Raw genomic sequence first — 20,726 nt, 5'->3', positions numbered from 1 at the left:
GCGGCCATACTTATACATGCTTTTTCCATCTTTACCTACACCTCAGATCACTAAGCGAAGCATAACTCAAATTTAAATGAAAGCCATTGCTTCTTTTTGCTATTATTATTATCTTTTTTTATTGATTATACCTCGAATATCCTTAAGAATGTGTGAACAGCTCCACTAGCTTGTCATAAAGATTAATTAGGAGTTCACATATCTGTACTCTTCCTGGAAAAGTGTTTGGATGGTCAGGACTAAGGGCATTTCTGGAAATGTTTGGTTCTACAAGGCCAAAAGCTTTCCAAGACACAATAGTAAACAATCATCTTAAAAGCGCACAGTGACGTCCGTCAGGCCGCTAATTCCAGCCGACCTCTATGTTCTTTGCACCGTGCCGATGTCAGTTCAAAGAGAATTACAAAAATCGGCGCACGAAAATGAGGGTTATTCGGTTTATAAAATTCTAAACACAAGAAAAAAAGAACAACGCGTCTGAGCTGGTGTGAGAGGGAGCCCCTCTCGCATTTCGCTCACCCAGTACCAGACTTGGGCGGAACCTATGTGCTATCAACCATGGTTGCCTGTCCAACTCAACTTGTAGCTGTGCTTTTTGGCAGCTTCGTTACCATAGTAACAGCAACCACGTGTGTTGCATCACTGCCGAGGTGTCGGGTCTCGCATTCCAGCCCTTTCTTACGCTGACGATTTCGCTATTATGGTGGAACTCGCCGGAACGCGTTTGGCATTCCTCCAGCGTTCATCACTGGTGCTGCCGTGGATCACTCCAGCACTACCTGTGTGAAAGTTCGAGGACAAGAATGCGAAGGCGAAGATGGAGGAGTGGCGCACAGGAGCTAAGGCGAAGCCTATCACGTATATCTACAGGGCCAGCAAGGAGATCATCTGCCGAAAACGACTATACGACAACTCCTTGAGCAGTGGGCTGCTGGCGGAGGCCCGCTGTGGAGTGCTGCGGACTTGGCTGTGGCGAGCGCGCTTCACGAGCAATCTCGACACAACTTGCGCCATCTGTGGAGCGTCGGCAGAAACAATCAGTCACGTGATTCGACTGTCCAGCGATTTTGCCGACCTCCAAGATCCAAACATTGTCAACTGCCTTGGGATTTAAGGAGCCCGCGGGAGTGAAGCTATATTTACAGGCACTTAAAAAATATACGTGGAACTAAAACACCTTTTATTTATTTTCTGCACAGTAAATTGAAGAACACTCGATTATAAAATCTAATGTGCGTGCTCGACCAATCAGTGAAGCAGCGCCCGAGCAGCCCAAGCGAAAAGGAAACGTCATATCCGTTAACGAACTTCGCCGTCGTGTGTCGCTCACATCGGTGCAAAAACACTGATTATAAAACCGGATTAAAATATTACACGCTACGATTTCACTTTTATTATTGGGCTTTGGGCATCGGGAAGATGTAAAGAACCTAGAGGTCAGCTGGAATTTAGCGGTCTGGCGAACGTCACGGCACCCCTTTAAGAAATTTAAGTGTAAAGTGATACCAAGTTACTGCAGAAAACAATTTGACACATCTGGCAATAAAAGGGTGGAATTTTTGCATTGAATTGTTGTTCTTTTTATTGTTAAACAAATGTGCTTTACTGTATACTTTCAGTATTGTAACATGCTCATTTTAGGTATTTTTTTACCGTTATTGCCCCCCCTGCTATAATGCCCATGGGTGCTGCAGGTACTTGTATAAATAAATAAAATAAATAAATGAATATATGATATGAGTGCTGCTGAAGTGCGCTCTTTGTCTTGCGTTTCTTTTTCACTGATCCGATGTGGTGGGACAGCATGGTTGCTTGAAAACAACACATTGGTCCTGGGCAGTTCATGAGATGATGAACAGTGGAATAACTATAGTTAGAGGAGTATGCCTGTAATAAATCCAAAAAGCTGGCAGCAACTTTGGTATTTCACCCTCCCACCGAAATGAAGCCACTGCTGTCAATACTGCTAGTACCAAAGATTGCTTAGCTATTATGCCATTACGAAAAGTAACTGGCCTTAACACGTCTACTGCATGACTCCTTATTTCAATTTTGATGCCTGTGCCGTGGCCGACTGGTATGCCACCTGTGGTTCCCATCGGGTGCTGTGTGACACCAATAAGGCATACTCCTGAGACAGCTTTAATTTTTTTGGCCGGCTGAAAAATGACGCGAGTGACATGCTCATTCACACTTTGTATAGCTCATTTTAAACTTTTTTTTTTTTTAATTTTATCGCAGAAATACATTACACAGTACATCTTACACTGTAGGCTGCCACAAAAGTTAAGCCATAATTTAAAAGGAGCCATTACTCATTTACAAATTCATCTGGCGTGATGTCGGAGTGAATGCAACGCAAGACACAAGCAGCAAAAGCGAATCACACAAATCCTTGATATACAAATTTCATCGACAATATCCTTTGCCACACTTTCCATACGCCAATTCATGAGTGGCGGTGATATGCAGTCAATGGTCTCATCACCACCCACATATGCTTGAAAGCCCTGGCTATATGACGAAACCACAGTGCCCAATTCTAAAGGACCAAATGAATTCCAAATGAAAAATGTATAATGAAACCTTAGAGGATATGACCCCCGTAAAGTTTACATAGCTGTTTGTAACACTGCGTGTTTCACCCCAAATGATAGCGACACTGCCTGCGTTTCTCTATAGTTGTCAAGAACGTCCTTGGAAAATTATATTTCTTTTACCTACACAGCGTGGCTGGGGGGTCTGGTCGTTCTGACTCGGACAAGACCCAAATGCAATTGTTCCTTTCCCATCCCTAAGTTCCCTCTTTTGCTGGGCATAAGTTTGCCCGAAAGAACTGCTTGCATTTTTATTTCATTGCCAGCTAAGTTTGCTGCACGTCTACAGCTTACCTGAGTGCATCAACACAAGGTCACATTGGAATACAGAATTTTTGCTTTTACCTACTTTTGAGCATCCAAGACCGGAAGCACCGTCGCAAATCGAACATTTCATTTTAGCACTTTCAGAACACTCTTCAAGCATTCCACTCGTATGGAGTGCTGAAGCAGAGCAAATATATAGATTTCCTGGGAAACCTGTGTAGGCATGTAAAAGGCAAGTATGAAAATGTAGACCAAATGGCTCGGCACCGAACAAAAACCAGTTAATAGAAGAAGGACTGAATAACTATTTCAGTGAGCTCTTGGACCCCCCCCCCCATTGCGAGCATCAATAACACATATACTGCACATGTTCAAAAGGCACGCACAAAAGGCTAGAGTGCGTAGCCAAAACAGTGGCCGTGCCATTTCTTGGTCGCAGCCAGCTTTGCCCCCCCCCCGGACAAACTGAAAGCATGAACTTCATTTACTGCCACCAATCACAGTTATTGTTACACGCACACATGCTATGGCACAAATATAGCCATTCAATATATATGCGCTGCCATCTTTCAGATAGTAGTAATTTCGGGCAGCACTCTTAAGCGTATGACATGATAGTGTTGATGGGCCTCCCTGTGGTTCCTTATGCACATACAGGCCCTTTGTTACTTGCCTAATCACTAGCCTCTTAATTTGTGCTTCTATTATCCCATATATTTGTTAAACGTGCTGTCATAAGTCACCCAGTTATGTGAACATTATTCATAGACACCTGTAAAGCCGCCCTTTAACCAAGCTATACAAATGGAGCAGTATGGCCTAGGAGGAGTAGCAAATCTTACTTCTTGCAAAAAGGTCCAGGATGGTTCAATTCCAACCTCACCCTCTCGTCACAATGGAGAAGCCAGAGTTGACAGCGCCTACAATGCCATGTGCCCTCATGACATTACACAGCCCACCAACCAATCCGAATCCAATCATATCAAGTGCGTGCCAACTTCAACCTGCCAGACCCAATCCTATGCTGTTCTGTTCCCAATACCAACAATGCAAGATTTTATGTACAGCGGGACCTTTAACGCTAACATGTTAAAATGCATATTCACGTGTTTCTTGAAACCTGCTGAAATTATTGCAGCACGGCTGTATTGTGCTGTGACCTACTGGTATGCCACACCACGGTAGACATGTTGAACCTTGTGAAGTGACTAGCAAATAATACGAACATCTTCAAGCATGATACCGAGAATAATGACAATGTTTAGAGGGTCTTTCAAGATCAGAGCAACACAGTGCTGCAACAGATCTTCTGTGCAGGGTTTTGATAGCCAAGTTCTTGACATGCAGGATTTATGCAACAATTGCAGAAAGCAAAAGTTTTCTTTTGTCTGCTTTGCTACCTCAAATGACGACTAACAATATAGAATGTGTGAAAAGTGATATTTGGTAAGCAATAATTAGGCAATAGCAGATTATAAATTCTGGAACAAAATAAATACTGTCTTATGCATGTAACATCTTTATTTACATCTCAAATTTCAAGAAAAATAACAAATAACCCCAACATTTCAAGACATGGTTGCAACCTTATATAAACACACAAAGGAGGACGGCGAACAGAGCAGCTTTATGCGAGACTGATCCCCTTGCATTAAACAAGCAATGTGCACTGCAGAAATACACGTATCAAACACAACATGCAATCACTTTCCGCTGTAAACAAACTAATAAATGCTGTTTGAAGCTGTACGCAAATTAAACGCATCCGAAATTACGGTGTTGAACTCCCGAATGATTACGAGAAAAAACTTTGATCGATTAGATGCGGTGCGCAACATTCTATGTCACGCTCTAAGAAATCCTACCTGCCCAATGAACGCAAACTCGCAATGTCATAAAACGCACGGCAATAATGGTTGATATATTAACACATGTACACTGCCTGATCAGCTACGCCGGAACGCTCTTTCCTCCAAGCTGCTTGCAATACGACGGCGTTTATTTCCTGCTGTTTGGCGACCCTGCCCTTGGAAGCCATTGGCCGTGGTCACTGACACACGTAGAACTCTATTAAGACCATATCGCGCCGACGGCAGACTTTTATAACAGCGCAGTCGCTAGCCTTTCTTTTTAAGCCGGCAATAATCAGTTAATCCTGCAAAGCTGGCGCCGCAGCAGCTTACCCAAGGCGCATGCGAGAGCTGCCCCAGCTAGCCCGGCTCCTGAGATGACCACGTCCCATCGGTGTTTGGTGAGCGTCGAAGTATCGTATTCGTCGGCGTCCAAACAGATCGACGAGGTTCTCAGTAAACGACGAGCCGCGCCTGGTGAAAGTAGCCGAGGCTGTCGTCGAAGCGAGGAAATGCACTGCATCGTCACAGACAAAGCGAGCCCGCAAACCAACGCCGGCATACACCGGCTCGTGGGCGAATTCCTGTTCGAAAACTCACTTAAAGAAGCAATACAACCTCTTTTGCGTTAAACACAATCTCGTCCTCTGATTATATATAATTTCTATCAGCAGTCACTCAAAGGTAAAGCACAGGACATTAAAAAACGGCGGTTTAAAACATGCCTTCGAATCGCTTGAGGAGCCATGTTATAATATTAGCCCTGCAGCAAACACGAACAGTTGTTTTTTCTTTTTTTTAGAAACTTGAAATAAACAAAAATAACTTTAAACTAACAGGTTGCTAAAAACAATTTTATTTTTTCGCATCAGCTAGTTTTGCTATACTTTTGTGCTAATATAGGTAAATATTTCTTCGACCCTTCAACGCGTTGTTTTGGTTTGCTTCGTAACTATGGCAACAAGTCGTCGAATCAACACGGAATGTACACGACAGTCTTGATGCCGCTATTTACGGATCCGCGTCTGTGCACTTTCGTGCAAGATGAACGTTCATTGTTCGTTTTGTACAAGGACGTGCGGAAAAGTGGTGAGAATTACGAGCGCTGCGAGTGGTGACGGGAACATTTCTCAACGGACGGCACTTACGTGAGTTATCTGCATACTTTCACATAATCGGCGGCGTACTGCTACGGATCAGCAAGGTTGGGCGAGTCGTTTCCTCTTTTTGCGGAACAACATAGCAGACAGCTGAGCATTGACAAAGTGGCGTCTGTTGCGAATTCTCGTGTATATATCTACACAACTAATTCTATGCTTGCTGATCGCGGTCGTTTAAATGTTTCAGCCATAACAGTTACCATGCTTGTGTCATAATATTTGGTTTGCCTCAGGTGCCAGTGCCGCGGAGTTTCAGCATGTGTAGAAACTAAAGAAATTGGAGCCGCTTACACACAGCTTAGATTAGTATACTTATATCTAAGTCGTTTTTAATAAAGAACCTCTTCCACGTGCTCGGACAACCCCCCCCATCCCCCCCCCCCTTTTTTTTGTTCCTCTGATGACTGCCAAGGAGGAGGAGGAGGAAAAAACTTTATTTTAATAAAAAAAATGTAAACAGTCCCAGGAGGACCTCTTAGTCCAGGAGCCCTCTGGCTGTTCCTTCTAGCTTAGCCCGCTCGACCAGCTGCAACTGATCTGCAGGTTGCGTGGCTAGAAGGGCAGGCAGCCTCCCAGGAAGGGGGTGGGGTGTTTGACGGGAGGAACGCGGATGGGATGTAGGCATTCCCATAAGTAATGGTAGAGGGTGGGTGGGGAGGCTTTGCATGTGGTGCAGTATGGTGGGAAGTCCGTGCGGTGCCAAAAATTATTATAACGCTTCTCATATGCTGTTACCCCCCACCCCTAGCTCCCTGAAATTAAATTTTCCGAAAAAATCCTTGAAACCCGCCCTCCGAGCCCGATGAGTTTAATGGAGCTCAGTCGCGAAACTATATGCAGAAAGGAGCAATTTTAAGTCCTCACCCGCGAAATGCAACCATGCAGATATATGTGGCACCGATATGCAAGTTTTTGTGGCGATATTAGAACAGAAAAGAAAATTTCAGTCAATTGCTACGGTTCTGAAGCAGTGGCAATATAATAATTCGTGAAATTTTTGTAACATTGTTATTAATTTAAAAAAGTACCCACATATTTGTGTAGGCGTATTTATTGTGTAATAAAGTTTTACTTTTATTTTTGTTTGCAGCTGGGCACCTGACAATTCTACCAACACACATATGCTGATAGATCGGTAGATAATTTGGGCGGAAGCTTTAGCGTGCTCTCCTCAAGGTCCAGGGAAAATTAGACACTCAAATCAAATAAAAAAAAATCATAAGTGCTGAACATTTTACTTCGCAGGCACAGAAACGAAATGCTAATTAGTCACTGTCGATGTTCTGGTGAGCAAAAATTGATTGATTGGCATCTACTGATGTCGCTTAATTTTCCTCTGCCGATCACGCTCGAATAGCGTGTGATTGTACACGAACCATGTGCCGGCAGAATCCTTCATGTGTCGACTCAGAATTCAGGCTCACCAAATTCAGATCATGATCTGAGTCGATGAGTCGGGACTCACATTTCATCATAATCTCAGTCGTGAGTACACAGTTCGGGACCATGTTCAGATAGGGTCTGAGTTGTGAGTGCATGAGTCCACAAGACTCAAGTTCAAATCATGATCGTAATGAAGAGCTCAGGTTCATCACGATCGTGTTTTGGTGACGACGGTGTGGCCTTCTTTTTCTCATTTAATCACAGCTGAGGAGAGGAAAGTTTTATTGCCGCAACAAAGGATGAGCGCGATTACGTGCGCGATGCCTTGGCAACGTCTCTCAGTGACCAGAAGTGAGAAATTTGTAGAACGTCTACCAGCGTGTGCTCCTCTGAATATTTTGTGCACTTTGCCCAAGGTGAATGGGAATGAGCCCGAATGAGGACGAGTCGAAACAGCGCCTCCTCGAAATGAGTAAGCCCAGATGAGTTGTGAGTCAATATGAGTGAGCCCAAATGAGTCGCGACTCGAAGTGAGTTGCGAGTCGCAACGAGTGATCGACTTCGAATGACTCGTGAGTCGCAATGAGTCCGAGTGATTGGCGAGTCCAAATGAATTTCACATGTCCGGTCATACCGAGCATGGGTGAGTGTGAGTTAGCGAATGAGCCCGCAGGTTGACCAATATTTTATGAACAAGCCTGAGTGAGCACTCGTGATTATGCCGATGTATGCCGTCTGCTCGGGGGCCTATACATGGGCCAGTTGCCTTACCCCTGCACGCTGAGATGCCTTCAATTTGAGCAGCCATTACCGCTCTACAGTGCCCTGCAACTTTATCTCAACCGTTCTCAAAAATTTTCCGCCTCGACCGGAGGTTCATTTGCGATGAAACCATGCATAAAGTTTTCGTGTTGACCTTTTTGTTGCGTGTAAGTTTTAAAATGGTGCTTACATTGATTGTTTGACGCGCATGATGAAAAAACCAGAACTATCTGCTGCAGTCATGTCAAAAATGCCAATGCCGAGTTTCCGAGCAAATGCTGTGGTGGCGCCACCTGGCGCAGCTGGAGATCAGCACCACGACTCTAAGCGCCGAGGCGATATGTCAGATTTGCATAGTTATTCTGGATGGCGCTACTATTGGCCAGGGTGCCCTACTTTCTTCGGAAACCTGGCGTTGGGCAGTTTTGCTCTCTTAATTTCACAGCAGATGGTTTTGGTTTCACATCATGCATGCGGCCAAACCAGGTAAGCATCATTGTGAAATTTAGCACGCAACACAAGGGTCCAGAACACGCAACATTTCTATATCATGGAGGAAGGAAAAAACTGAGGAGAGGCCGTGACGTCACTTTTCGCTACGCCGGCCCGCGACCGGAAAATGCTGTGGCGCCACCTACACATGGGGTAGCTTTTCCCCTTGCACTCCTCCGTGTGCCCTTTCCCGTCTGAGCGCTTCTCCGCGCCATCCGACGCCGACGACGAAAGCCTTGCTGCCCCATAGCAACGCTGACGCTATTGCTATTTGCCCCATATCTATTGTTGCTATTTGTCCCCCAAAAAAGCGCGTGACTCCCGGCACGTTTCTCGCAATGCATCTGGGATACATCGGTCCTCTCCTCAGTTTTTTTTTCCTTCCTCCACCTGACTTCACTGCAAACGAACCATCAATCGAAGCGGGAGAATTTTTTCAAGCGGTTCAGATAAAGTTGTAGAACACTATAATACAAAACCAACAGTCTTCACGTATTCACACGCTACTTACACAGAAATTTTTCGTCTTGCCTCGGAGGATGCAGTGTGGGCATAGGGTGGTCGAAATATCTTTTCGACACTGAGGCATACGGGTGTGTCCAGGAGCAATATGGCGGCTCATGCCCTTGCTACTACCGCAGATTGCACGATCAATTTTTCATTATCCCCGCCCCTTATTGGAATTACACGTACGTCCTCTTACGATACACCAGTACCTCAGTAGCTAACATGCCTACGTTCGTGCAATATCTCTCCGTATTAAGTCGTTCACGCATCAAATTACTTATTCCACCTAATTTTCGCGCCAGTGTGTTCTAAGTAGTCTTTATCACACTCCTGCGAACCATTGTATTCTGTGTTGCGTCTGGCATGCGGCCTCATTATATTGCCTGTAACACGCCAAAGAGTTTTCTGCTGTTTGTTTATTCGTGCCCAGTGCAGCAGAAAGCAGGTTTTGTCGCTTCCTGTGTAGCGAAAGCTGCATCGAGAAAGATTACCGCCAAGAATAACCGCTTCCACATTGTTTCTCACTATTGTTGCACCTTTGGCCGTTCTATCTAGGTCGATGCTTCAGCGCTGATGAATTGAGTACTGTCGAGCGCAACTTGCATTCGTAGTCCCAAACTCACACGCACTCTTTCTGCTATTGCCGCCGCCGGGTTTCTTTCGCGGGTGCAGTCAGTCTAATAAAAAAATTAAGTGCAACCACAGTCTCTTCGTTGTTGCCTATATGGGTGCACCATATTGTGATTATATACTCTGGCGAATAGGCGATGGTCCGAAATCACCGCGGTAATATTGCTACGTGGTGGCATGACAAGCGATGTAACACGGCGACACAACAAAAACAGAACGACGTGATGACATGACGATGAAATATGCTTTAATAGCCAGCGGGCATGGCGCGAGCGCTCCGCCCCGCGCCACTGCCCGCTTCGTCATCTTCGTAGCATTACTCGGGGCCACCGAGCGATCGTCCCGATCGATTGCTAGAAATCCAATGCATGACGTGACGATGAATACAGACACAGGATTGGGACATGAAACGCTGGACACCACAATGAATGCGAAGATGGGAGGAATGCTTCCACCGGAGCATCAAGTCCAATCTTCACCGTTTGCCGAAGGCCAAGGCTCATGGACACGCCGAACGGCTTGGGCGGCGGTGCTGTCTCGTGAGGTCGCTTCCTCGTGGGGTCGGTAGGGTCGGCTTTGGGCTCTTCCTGGTCGTCGTGTGTTGTGGTCAGGGCTGGAGACGAGGCTGGGAACAGCGGCTGGTCAGGTCTGAGCAGTAAGGGCTGGGGCAAAGCTGGGCGGCAATCTCCATGAGCTTTCAGCAGATGGACCCGGCGTACGGTTGGCTTCGACGGTGCAAGGCGAGGATGGGGATGAACTGGACCTCCAACCACATGTTACGAGGTGGCATGACAAGCGATGTAACACGGCGACACAACAGAAACAGAACGATTGATTGATTGAATAAAACTTTAATTTCCACCGATTTAGGAGGCCCCCTACTCCCCGCTCCTGGCACGCAGGCCTGAGGAACGGGGGCTGGAACCTCCGCGACTAAGGACTGGCGAATATACATTGGTTATTCGCGGCCTCAGCCACCAGACGGACGGCTTTCTGCTAATCAGCCGGGACGTTGCTTCGAAGCAGGGTTACCCAGGCTTCTCTAATTTTAATGTTGTCCCTAGTGCCCGAAGACTTAGGGCATTCCCAAAGTATATGGTCGAGGGCCCCCTCGCTTCGCAGGCTTTACATTTATCATTTCTTCTCTCATCTATCTGGGTGTGAAACAACCAGACAGGGTTCGGGAAATTTGCGGCTTGCAATCGCCGCCAGGCTATGGCCTCTTTATTATTTAAACTGGGATCCGGTGGCGGCATCAGACGTCTTCCTAATCTATAATTTTCGATTATTTCTTTATAGGTTTGCAAACGTTCGTCCATCGCCTGGCAGTCGGGCGGCTCCGCGTATGCCCAGAAGTAGAGATCTCGGGCTAAATCATGGGCCGCCTAGAAACAGAACGACGTGATGACATGACGATGAAATATGCTTTAATAGCCAGCGGGCCTGGCGCGAGCGCTTCGCCCCGCGCCACTGCCGGCTTCTTCATCTTCGTAGCAATACGTTTCAACTGTGGGCTCGACTGCTGCATGGATCTTATACCATTTTGCTGCATTTGAAACATGAACAATGACCATGCATATACAGTCCCCGCAGCACCTAGAGTGCCGTGCCGCGTTGCGCACCGCTGATATTTGCTACATATGAGAGCCAAAGTGGCCTGATCAGGGCGATCAGGGGTGCCGACTAAAGCCCTTCTGATCGGGTTACGAACGTTCTTTGCATGCTGCCCTCAACGCGGCCTTGTGCCTTCCTCGCAGAATAAGTTTCGATCATCAGCCTTTCTAGCATGCCGTAGTTCGCATTAATATTTGCACTGAAGAAAACGGGAAAACGGTAAAGTTTTGATGTACATTTGGTGGCTTCCGAAGATAGTAATAATTGTTGAATCACCGCTTCATGCCATAAGTACCCTGTCTAGCCAAGGACTGAGTTTCGGTTTCGCTTTTCGGTTCTCGTTATCACAAAATGATTTCATTCGGAACATAGAAAAGCGTCTGCTGTTGTGGATAATATTACAATCTACTCAAATTCTTCGAAAAAACCCCGTCGTTCTCTTGTAGTGAACCCCAATCTACAGTCAGGATTGCCTAAATCAACTCTGCGTTCACAAATAGTAGTCATTCGTTAAAGAGGTTCCTTGTTACCCCAAAGACCTTCCTCTGAACTGTCAAAGCAGTTAGCCATGAGGCAAGCTAGGCGCACCAAAACTTTTGAGTGATAATTTCGTTTTTTAAATCTTTCCTTCTAACCTCAACCATTGAACAAAAAATATTCACAAGACGAAGATATTGGCTCAAGAATTTTGATGTGCCTAGCTTGCTTCATGGACAGATGAATAGCAAAGGATGCCGCCAAAGGTAGACAGTGTTAATTGCTGTGGAAATCAAGAAATGTAAATAAAAAAGAAAAATGTGCGTGGCATGTAGTGCTAGAGAGGACAACCGATGGTCGTGTAGGGCAACAAATTGTATTCCAAGGGAAGGGAAGCGTAGCAGGGTGGAGGGGGTAGACAGTTAGGTGGGCGGATGAAGTTAAGAAGTTCGCAGGGGTCAAGTGGATGCAGCTAGCACAGGACTGGCTTAATTGGAGTAATATAAAAGAGGCCTTCCCCCTGCAGTGGGTATAGTCAGGCTGATGATAATGATGATACATAACTTTTAAAGCTGTAACCTACAAAGCTCATTTCTAACACTTGCACTTTGAAGAAGTTGCATGCTCGTCGACTACCTCCGACACTAGCTGACTTCGAACTGATTGGCTGACAAAAAACTACTACCTACGCAGCTACATGACCGAATATGGAGTCCTTCGCGTCTCCGCAAAGAACGAGGCGTTGCTCGAGTCCCCTCAGCACGGTACTGTCCGTGTCATATGCGTCGTCGTCTACATCGCTGGCTCGATGCGCGTCGGAGTCAGCGCTGCAGCACTGCGGAGCGCCCCCGTCGACCCCAGTGGCCGTCGGACGGAGGACGTCTCGGCACGACGTGTCGCGGACGGGATCACGGGATGCGACGACTGCATCAGCAGGTGAGGAAAAGTAGAACTGTGGCAGCAGTGCAGCTCTATTTGGCATGAACGCCGGCTCACTGCACGTGCCAGGCTGTGGTTATGCGCATGTCGGCATGTCGAGTGATGTAATGGCGATTGAGTGAAATAATATTGGAGTATAGAATAGTGCTATAGCACTTGAGCCCCCATTCACCGGCAGCGTAAATTTGCGATATAGTGGATGTGGTATCTGGTAATTTTAAAGGTACAAATTGGTTCGTTACGTAAACTCGCTATAAATATGCACATTATGCAAAACGTATATTTAATAAGTTGCTTTCTTTTTCTGTACTATAAAGTTGTCACCAGTAAAGTACAAACATACATAAGCCATTAATTCACATTTTAGTGATGTGAAATGCATTTGTTGAAATCTGTGCCAAGTTTTGTTGCTTACACGACATAGTTCTCAGTAAAGAAATACAGTCCTCTAAAGTTGCTGCTTTTATAAAACTGAGGATTGAGGATATAAGAGCTTCCATCTTTTCGCTCGATATAGCCGCGGAAACGCCTGAAACAATATTTTTGAAGAATACGAATTTACCAGCAGCTAACAAGGTGACGTACCTATAAGAAAAATCGTATTTGAAAATAGATTTAAAAATAAAATTCTGCAAGAAAATTTCCACAAACAAACTCCCTCTCTTCGCCTGATGTGTCTACAAAAACTATCAGAAAGCATTTTTTTTAAATTGATATTGCTCAAAATCTGTCATATTTTCTGAAAGCTAAAAATACGATCTATCGGAAGAGTTCTAAAGCTAAAAACGAAAAAAAAAAAAACTTTTAATGAGAAAACCCTCACTCCATCTAAAAGGAATATTGATAAACGTTAAACAAATTGTGCTGTGCTGTACGCCTATAGTGCAGAACCAGTGAGCAGTACACATATTATACTTCGTTTGCACCAGTGCTCTATGTGGCTTCGAGGGGACCTTCTTTCTTTAATGCTCATCACAAGCCAGCGAACCTAGATCGGGTGATATAGCCACGGGAGTTAAGTCCTATAGCTTCTCTTAGAACGGAAGCGACCTCAGCACGAAAGACCTGTGGGCCAGGAAGGTGCTTCTGTAGATATTGGAGGTTCGCATGTGTGTTTTTAGGTTTCTGCGTACCCACTGCATGCAGTTTACGCGATGCATGAGTAAATTTAGGGGCCTGTAATATTCTTGCCACACGCAGGCGCTGGCCAGCGCTCGCAGGCGGTAGCCAGGAGTCGAAGTGCGTCTTCGTGCTCACCGCGCTCGTCGTTGGCGTCTTCGGGAAGCTCCGAGCGGACGGAGGAGTATCGCGGAGCGCCTCGTCCTGCCCTGATCGTCAAGATGAACGCCTGCACGCTGCTCAGACAGAGGGAGCTGGCGTGAGTTTTTCCTCGTACTCAAGAAATCGCTTTTCACGCTGGTGCTGGAAAGGAATGCTCTGTTAGATGCACTACCCATATTGCATTCATCTTACAATTAAGGTCGCCGATTAGAGGCACCAATAATGGGCGAGACTACAGGCGTTCCTTGCTTGTGTTCTTTTGTGTGGTGAGTAAGGCAACTTCCTCCAAGTGATCCGTTTCAGGATTTGAGAGAGAGAGAGAGAGAGAGAACAACTTTTATTTAAAATGCCTGCAGAATCGGTTAGGCTCCCTCCAAGCAGGGAGGACAAGCTTTTACCGCGACGCGGCCACTACGTCAGTCTCGTGCGTTGTGCTCCTTGAGGTCTTGTTACGTCCCTCGCTACTTCCGCGGGTTCGAGAGGGCCGCCGGCCCCTTCTTGGGGGTGCTGCCCCCCCTCTCCTCGGTTTCGCTCGGTCGCTGCCTCTCTAGAGCTGCCGAGACCTGCTGGATGGCCTTGAGTTGTGTCTCTTGATCACAGCTCCTCGTTGCAGCCTCTAGCTGCGGCGGGATTGTCGTCTTCTCGCTGGCTTCGCGCGGATTTACGCTACAGTCCCAAAGGATGTGAGCCGCGGTGGCTCTCTCCTTCGCGCACAGTCTACACATGTCGCTCGCGTGCACACTCGGACACATGTGCTTAGCTAGCACCGGGGTGAGCAGGGACCCCGTCTGTAATTGTCTGTATAACACTGCCTCCTTCCGGGTAAGCCCCGGGTGAGGTGGCGGCATAGTCTGTCTGTTCAGTCTGTACCATTTCACTATTTCGTTGAAGGTGGTCATCTTGTCCTTGGCACTGCGCCGCGACCAAGACTCCGAGTCGGCCGTGCTTGCAGCCGCGCGGTTGGTTAGTCCTCGCGCGGCCGGGTTGGCCGTCTCGTTGTGGTTCACGTTTCCGCGTTCCGACACGTCACTGCCCATGTGGGCCGGAAACCACTTGATCACCACAGGACTTTTGCGTCCGATGTCATCGGCCTTGCGCAGTATGCGCGCGGCCTCACTACATACCCTACCCTTGGCGTAGTTCTTCGCTGCCGTTCTAGAGTCACACAACACTGTAGTGCCTCCGGGGTCGGAAACGGCCAAGGCGATGGCCGCCTCCTCCGCCCGGTGCGCTTCTCGAGTCCGGACGCTCACCGCGGTCTTCGTTGCACCCGTCGATGCCCCGACAACCACCGCCGCGTATGCGTTGGTGTTCCCTCGATACTCCGCCGCATCCACGTAGGCGGCGCCTTCTTCTCTGGCGTGGAGGTCTACGAGAGCCCTGGCCCTCGCCAACCTCCGCTCCTTGTTGTGCTCGGGGTTCACGTTCTTTGGGATCGGGAAGACCCTGAGCTTTCTGTTGATGCTATCTGGTATAGGTACGTCTTTCTGCTGCTTGCCTTCCCTCGGTTCGAGGCCAAGGTCCCGCAGTATCTGTCTTCCGGTTCTCGTTTCAGAGAGACGCTCGAGTTGCGCCATTCTCTGTGCTTCGGCTATTTCGTCCAGCGTGTTGTGGACTCCCAGCGCAATGAATTTTTCGGTGCTCGTGCCCCCGAGGAGACCGAGTGCCGCCTTATACGCCTTGCGTATGGTGGCATCTATCTTGTTATGTTCACTCGGCCTCCAGTTGTGGAAGGCGGCCACGTACGTTATGTGGCTAACTGCGAAGGATTGAACGAGCCTAGTCAGGCTCTCCTCCTTCATCCCCGCTTTTCTGTTGGACACCCTCTTGATGAGTCTCATTGCCGCAGCCGCTTTGCCCGCGAGCTTGTTGACCATTTCACCGTTGGCTCGGTTTCGCTGGATGAGCAGCCCGAGTACTCGAATCTTCTCGACCTCCGGTATTACTTGTCCTCCCGCCGTCTTGACCGTGATCTTGGGACGCTCGTACTTGACTTCCATATTCTTTCTTTTCCTGCCCGATCCTTTCGGGGGAATCACCAGCAGTTCTGACTTGGCCGGAGAGCAAACGAGTCCAGACCCGTCCAGCTGCTCCTCGATAGCGTTGACCGCTTCTTGCAGCGTTGTCTCGATGTGTCCGTCGCTTCCTCCCGGTACTTATAGCGTAACGTCGTCGGCGTAGATGGTGTGCCGGACTCCTGCTACTCTTTCTAGCCGGGTGGCCACCCCGATCATCACGGGGTTGAAGAGTAGCGGGGAGATTACCGACCCCTGCGGAGTTCCGACGCTGCCCAGCTTCTTCTCTTCGAGCTGCAGGTCTCCCGCACAGATTTCGGTGGTCCGTTCCGTCAGGAAGTCTTTGATGTACTGGTATGTCCTCCTGCCCATGTTTAGCCTGGATACTTGGGACAGGATAGCCGAGTGCCTCACTTTATCAAAGGCGCTCTCCAAGTCCAGCCCGAGTACGGCTCTGTTGTCCTTGGTGCCCGTCGTATCGTCGATGATCTCGTTCTTCAGTAAGATCATGGCGTCTTGCGTCCCGAGTTTGTTCCGAAACCCAATGATGGAATTTGGGTAAAACTCCGATTCTTCCAGGTAACGCTGCCACCTGTTCATGAGAACGTGCTCGAGGACCTTTCCCACGCACGAAGTGAGCGAGATCGGCCTGAGGTTCTCTATGTTGGGCGGCCTGCCAGGCTTGGGGATGAGGATCGTCTTGGCTGCTTTCCATTGCTTGGGTAGCCTTCCTTCTTGCCAGCACTTGTTGTAGAAGTTCGTGAGCGTTTCGATGGCCGCTTCGTTGAGGTTCTTGAGCGCTCTGTTGGTCACTCGATCGGGACCCGCGGCAGACCTTCCATTGAGATCCTGCAGGGCAACTCTGACTTCCCAGGTCTGAATGTCGCGATCTAGCGTCTCGTTCTTTTTGCCTTGGTAATCCGGGTGTCTTTCCGTGGGGGTGGTCGGCAGGTACTTGGCGTCCAAGCGCCGATTGACCTCGTCTTCCCCGTGTTCGCAGATTGCCTTGTGTAGGATCCTGGCCAGGTTGTTGTGTTAACAGGCTTAAAAAGTCGAGGCAACACTGAAGCTGCGCCCTTCCTCCTCAATAAATCGGTGGGCCTATATCATTAGCGCGTCTATCTCAGAGCGTAAGCATTACGGATTCAATTCACACCTAATTATCCCCAATTCCGGCGAAATAAATTGCTCCGCATTGTTACACGCGATAATGATTCTTAGACGTATTAGTACTTATTAATCACAATTTACCAGACAATTTACCCACTTTAAGTAACGCGCTCCGCCGCGACCCTCTAGATCAATGCCGATTTTTTGACCCGCCGGCGTGCTGCTGGGTTCCCCGTTGAAGGCCGCCGTTAACGCTACCGATTTATTAGCCAATTATTCAAATCGGCTGCATGGGGGCCTAGGCTAGCGTAAATGTTGGAGCGAACAGAAGCGAAAAAAAGCAACAATTATATCTATTCGTAAACATCATCCCCATCATGCATGGGACGCCATAGTTGCTGTTCCACTGCTGAAACTAAAACCTAAACTATACATTTCGAAAGAATTCTACTACAGTGTAGGAATTCCTCATAAGGGCTCATGTTTGCTAAGGTTATAAGCGTCACACCAAAGATGAAAGCGCACAGTGAATTATTAATTGCCTCTTCCGTTTTAAGATGTTGATATATGGCGCGATGATGGAGCTGTCTACTGAACTATTCAGTGAAAACGTCTGAATTCGAAAAAAGGTTTCTTGATCTTAAAGGCCAATGAGCAGTAAGCCTTATGGTTGCCTATATTCCTGGACTGCGGCTGCCACCACGCAGGCGGCGGAGGGAGACTGAGCGCCGGGAGCTCCACGAGAAGGTTTGGGTCGAGAGACGCCGGCAACTGGGCAGGGCACAGCTCAGCGACCGACTCGAGATGATCCAGAGGCGTGCCCCAGAGCCCGGTCCCTCGGCTAAAGAGAGGCTGAGATCTCTGAGGTGACGGAACAAGACAGAATCTTTTTAGTTCCGACACTGTCTACTCATTGCAATTGACACTGTGTCGGTCACATACAATGCATGTGAGACAGAATGCTTAACTGTAGAAGGCGCTAAAGCAAGGTGACAGCAACTGCACATGTATGAAGGGAATGGCGGGATAGTAACACCATCTAGGAACTCTGAGAGTTCGTTTCATGGTAGCCCCCATTCACCCATAAAATTTACGAACTTTCCGGAAGTATTATTGTGATCTTGTTGCCTCCCTCTCCCCCCATGGAGATTCTAGGATACTTTTCTTTCTTTAATTTAAGAACCATTTTTGAATCACTGTGGTCCTATCCTAAATCCTGTGCAATTCTCGTGATAGTTAACGATGCCCTATATACGACGTATCATGTAGAAGAGAATACTGAGATAATGGTAACCTCAGACGCTTATTGATGCTATTTTCCTTGATGGTATTTTCGTTCAACATTTGTGTTTTGCCTGTATCGTTTTCACAGGCTAAGTGCACAACAACGTGAAGCCGAATACAAGCGGGAGATACAGAGCATGGAAGCACGCGTGCGAGCCATGCCTCTGCTTCTGGAGCGGCAGGCCGTGGTGGGTACCGTCAGTGGCTACTTCTTTCTTTGGCCGCCGCCTCGCATGAATCGAATGGAGCGCTGAGCTTTTCCACTTGGTTTATAGTCTACAGAACTGTGCCGTAACTGTTGTTTAAAATTTTTTTAGCAGGAAAGGTTTAGCCGCGTCGAGAAAAAAAAATGAATGCATGCACTGAACAGAAGTCATAGAAGAGCCGCGTCTTTTTATTGCTTTCTGTTTATCTGCCTTCGTTCTTCACGTAACCAAACTGTATGTTTCTTCAACAAAATGGGCAATCCACCAGCCCAAGTTCTTATTCGGTGACCTTTCGTAAATCAGCAGTTATGTCTTCGTAAGCTACGATTGCTGACTTTTGTTCATCTGACTAAGAGCTATGGCTATCTTTATTGCCGTGCGTTTAAATGGGCACTTTGCCTTAGCTAATCTTTGTTCCCTGTTTCAATACACAATATGCTTTCTGATGAAGCACAGTTGAAATACTTATATCCTCCTCATTAATCCCTTGTTCCATGCCATTCCTAACTCTGGCATACCAGGCGGCTGCACGGCGAAGGTTGGAGCTGCAGTACGAGCGCAAACTGAAGGAGCTCGGCCTCAGCTTTGAGTGGCTCCAGGAGAAAGCCCAGCAGCAACAGCCGCCTCACCATCAGCCTCATACGCCGTCGACACTCCAGTACATCCCAGCGCGAATCCACTCCGCTGCGGTCCCGCGTTGTCCAGTGGTACGGAGCCCGCCACCAGATACGACGGCCGTTGTCCGACGCTCGCGAAGCGCTTCTTCCAGTCTCCGGTCGGCATTGAGCCGAACGGAGAGTGCCAGTGACCTGTCCGCGCCGCTTCACGAAGATTACTCTGCCACGAGGGACGTTGTTAAGATTGACTCTAGTGGTGATGAACAGACAACGTGACACGCGGCTAAAGTGTTTAAAGTATGCGTCGGGTGAAGTCTTCACTATGCAGATGCCCAGGGTGCGGTTCCCTATGCTGTATGGGCTCGAGTGACATCGGCATTCTGAAGCCATTTCTGCTTTCCCGCAGCTTAATTGGTTTGAGCAGAAGTGCGTGCCATTCAGACTTACCGCGTTCCTCTTGCGGAAGACAGTTATTACACTATGTGTCTATCGCTCTCCGCCGTGGTGTACAAACAGGAGGGCGGTGATTCCTAAATGCCGCAAGCCTCGAGCTTACGAGGGCGACATATGCAACCTGCAGTGTCCAGGCGGCACTATTGGAGCGCAGCGTTCAACGCCACCAACGACGCCGCCGAGTTATTTAAGGTGTCCGGAACGTTCGGGTTGCATTCGATTCGTACTGCGGGAGGCATGTCGGTCGTCATTTTCTGTGGTTTTGAAGCCATCGAAGGCTTTGAAAGCTCTTTCCGACCGCCGATTCTGGCGAAAGGACGCCTCCTGTTCTACAATGGTCGCGATTACAACGTAAAAAATGACGAGGACCTCACTATCAAATGTCCCTCGCGACGGAACAAGTGTGCATATGGTTTTGAACTTTCACGTGAGTAAACGGAGCTTTTTGTGTATTATGTGTGCGCCTCATGCCCTAAACATTGGAAATGAGAACTAAGCTGAGACGATGTTGATCGTTTTTTTTTCTTGTGGCAGCATGACACTGTCCCCTTGGTTTCGCTTCGCAGCTTCATGTCATGCCGAGCTATCTTGCTTGTCGCTCGGAGCTTTCGACAGGGCCGCGGAAGTTTCGGGAAGGCGGGTGCATTCGCCGGTACCGTGACGATTGCGAGCACAGTGCAGCTGTAGCGGGCTTCATCAAAGAAAACGAGCGTGCATCTTGTACCTCCGTACCGCAAGCGTGGGGCTTGCAGTCGACGACAAATGTCGAAAAGTGAGTTAACTGCAGGTATGATTGTTTTCGTTGTTTCTACTAATGACCCATAATCTCTCTCGGACAAGAAAATCTTGGAGCAGCTTCAGTTGTCGGCTCAAGAGTTGTTTTGATGCTGAACAAGTCACGAAGTTCTTGACCCGGGCAAATGTTGTCAAGGGCCTCCACACACCGCGATTCAACTTTTTCGGCACACTAAGAATATCCTATATACAATACAATGCTTTTCACCGTAATTTTGACCATGTGTTTGGTTTAACGACTTGAAATGACGACGTAGTAGAAGTCCGGATCGCATGCTGGGCGCACG

General features: G+C 47.8%; 2 protein-coding genes across 2 annotated transcripts in view; one reads left to right on the top strand and one right to left on the bottom strand.

Moving 5' to 3' along the window:
- The window catches only part of Coq6 (ubiquinone biosynthesis protein COQ6, mitochondrial), a 45,495-nt gene extending 40,013 nt beyond the window's left edge, over positions 1-5,482 (bottom strand). Inside the window, exon 1 of the mRNA XM_084582995.1 lies at positions 5,048-5,482. Within this exon, the coding sequence (XP_084439121.1) occupies positions 5,048-5,276 (229 nt within the window). The 5' untranslated portion in view covers positions 5,277-5,482. The remainder of the gene's footprint in view (positions 1-5,047) is intronic.
- A 208-nt stretch (positions 5,483-5,690) lies between these two features.
- Positions 5,691-20,475, top strand: LOC146176873 (uncharacterized). Its single transcript, XM_084581051.1, has 6 exons — positions 5,691-5,862; positions 12,433-12,675; positions 13,879-14,056; positions 17,792-17,950; positions 18,457-18,556; positions 19,096-20,475. The coding sequence occupies exons 2-6, from the start codon at positions 12,447-12,449 to the stop codon at positions 19,465-19,467; spliced, it is 1,038 nt and encodes a 345-aa protein (XP_084437177.1). The 5' UTR covers positions 5,691-5,862; positions 12,433-12,446; the 3' UTR covers positions 19,468-20,475.
- Positions 20,476-20,726: the final 251 nt, after the last annotated feature.

This window comes from Amblyomma maculatum, chromosome 10 (assembly GCF_055883805.1).
Source record: "Amblyomma maculatum isolate TAMU_Amacu chromosome 10, ASM5588380v1, whole genome shotgun sequence".
Classification (NCBI taxonomy): domain Eukaryota; kingdom Metazoa; phylum Arthropoda; class Arachnida; order Ixodida; family Ixodidae; genus Amblyomma; species Amblyomma maculatum.
The sequence above is the reverse complement of the archived record's forward strand: the minus strand, read 5'-3'. Positions and strand labels throughout refer to the sequence as shown.

Excerpts from the sequence above, each read along its gene's own strand:
- LOC146176873 (XM_084581051.1), top strand. The coding sequence starts at position 12,447 with ATGGAGTCCTTCGCGTCTCCGCAAAGAACGAGGCGTTGCTCGAGTCCC. Across the intron at positions 14,057-17,791 it reads CTCAGACAGAGGGAGCTGGC|GCGGCGGAGGGAGACTGAGC; the intron begins GTGAGTTTTTCC and ends GCCACCACGCAG. Across the intron at positions 17,951-18,456 it reads GAGAGGCTGAGATCTCTGAG|GCTAAGTGCACAACAACGTG; the intron begins GTGACGGAACAA and ends TCGTTTTCACAG.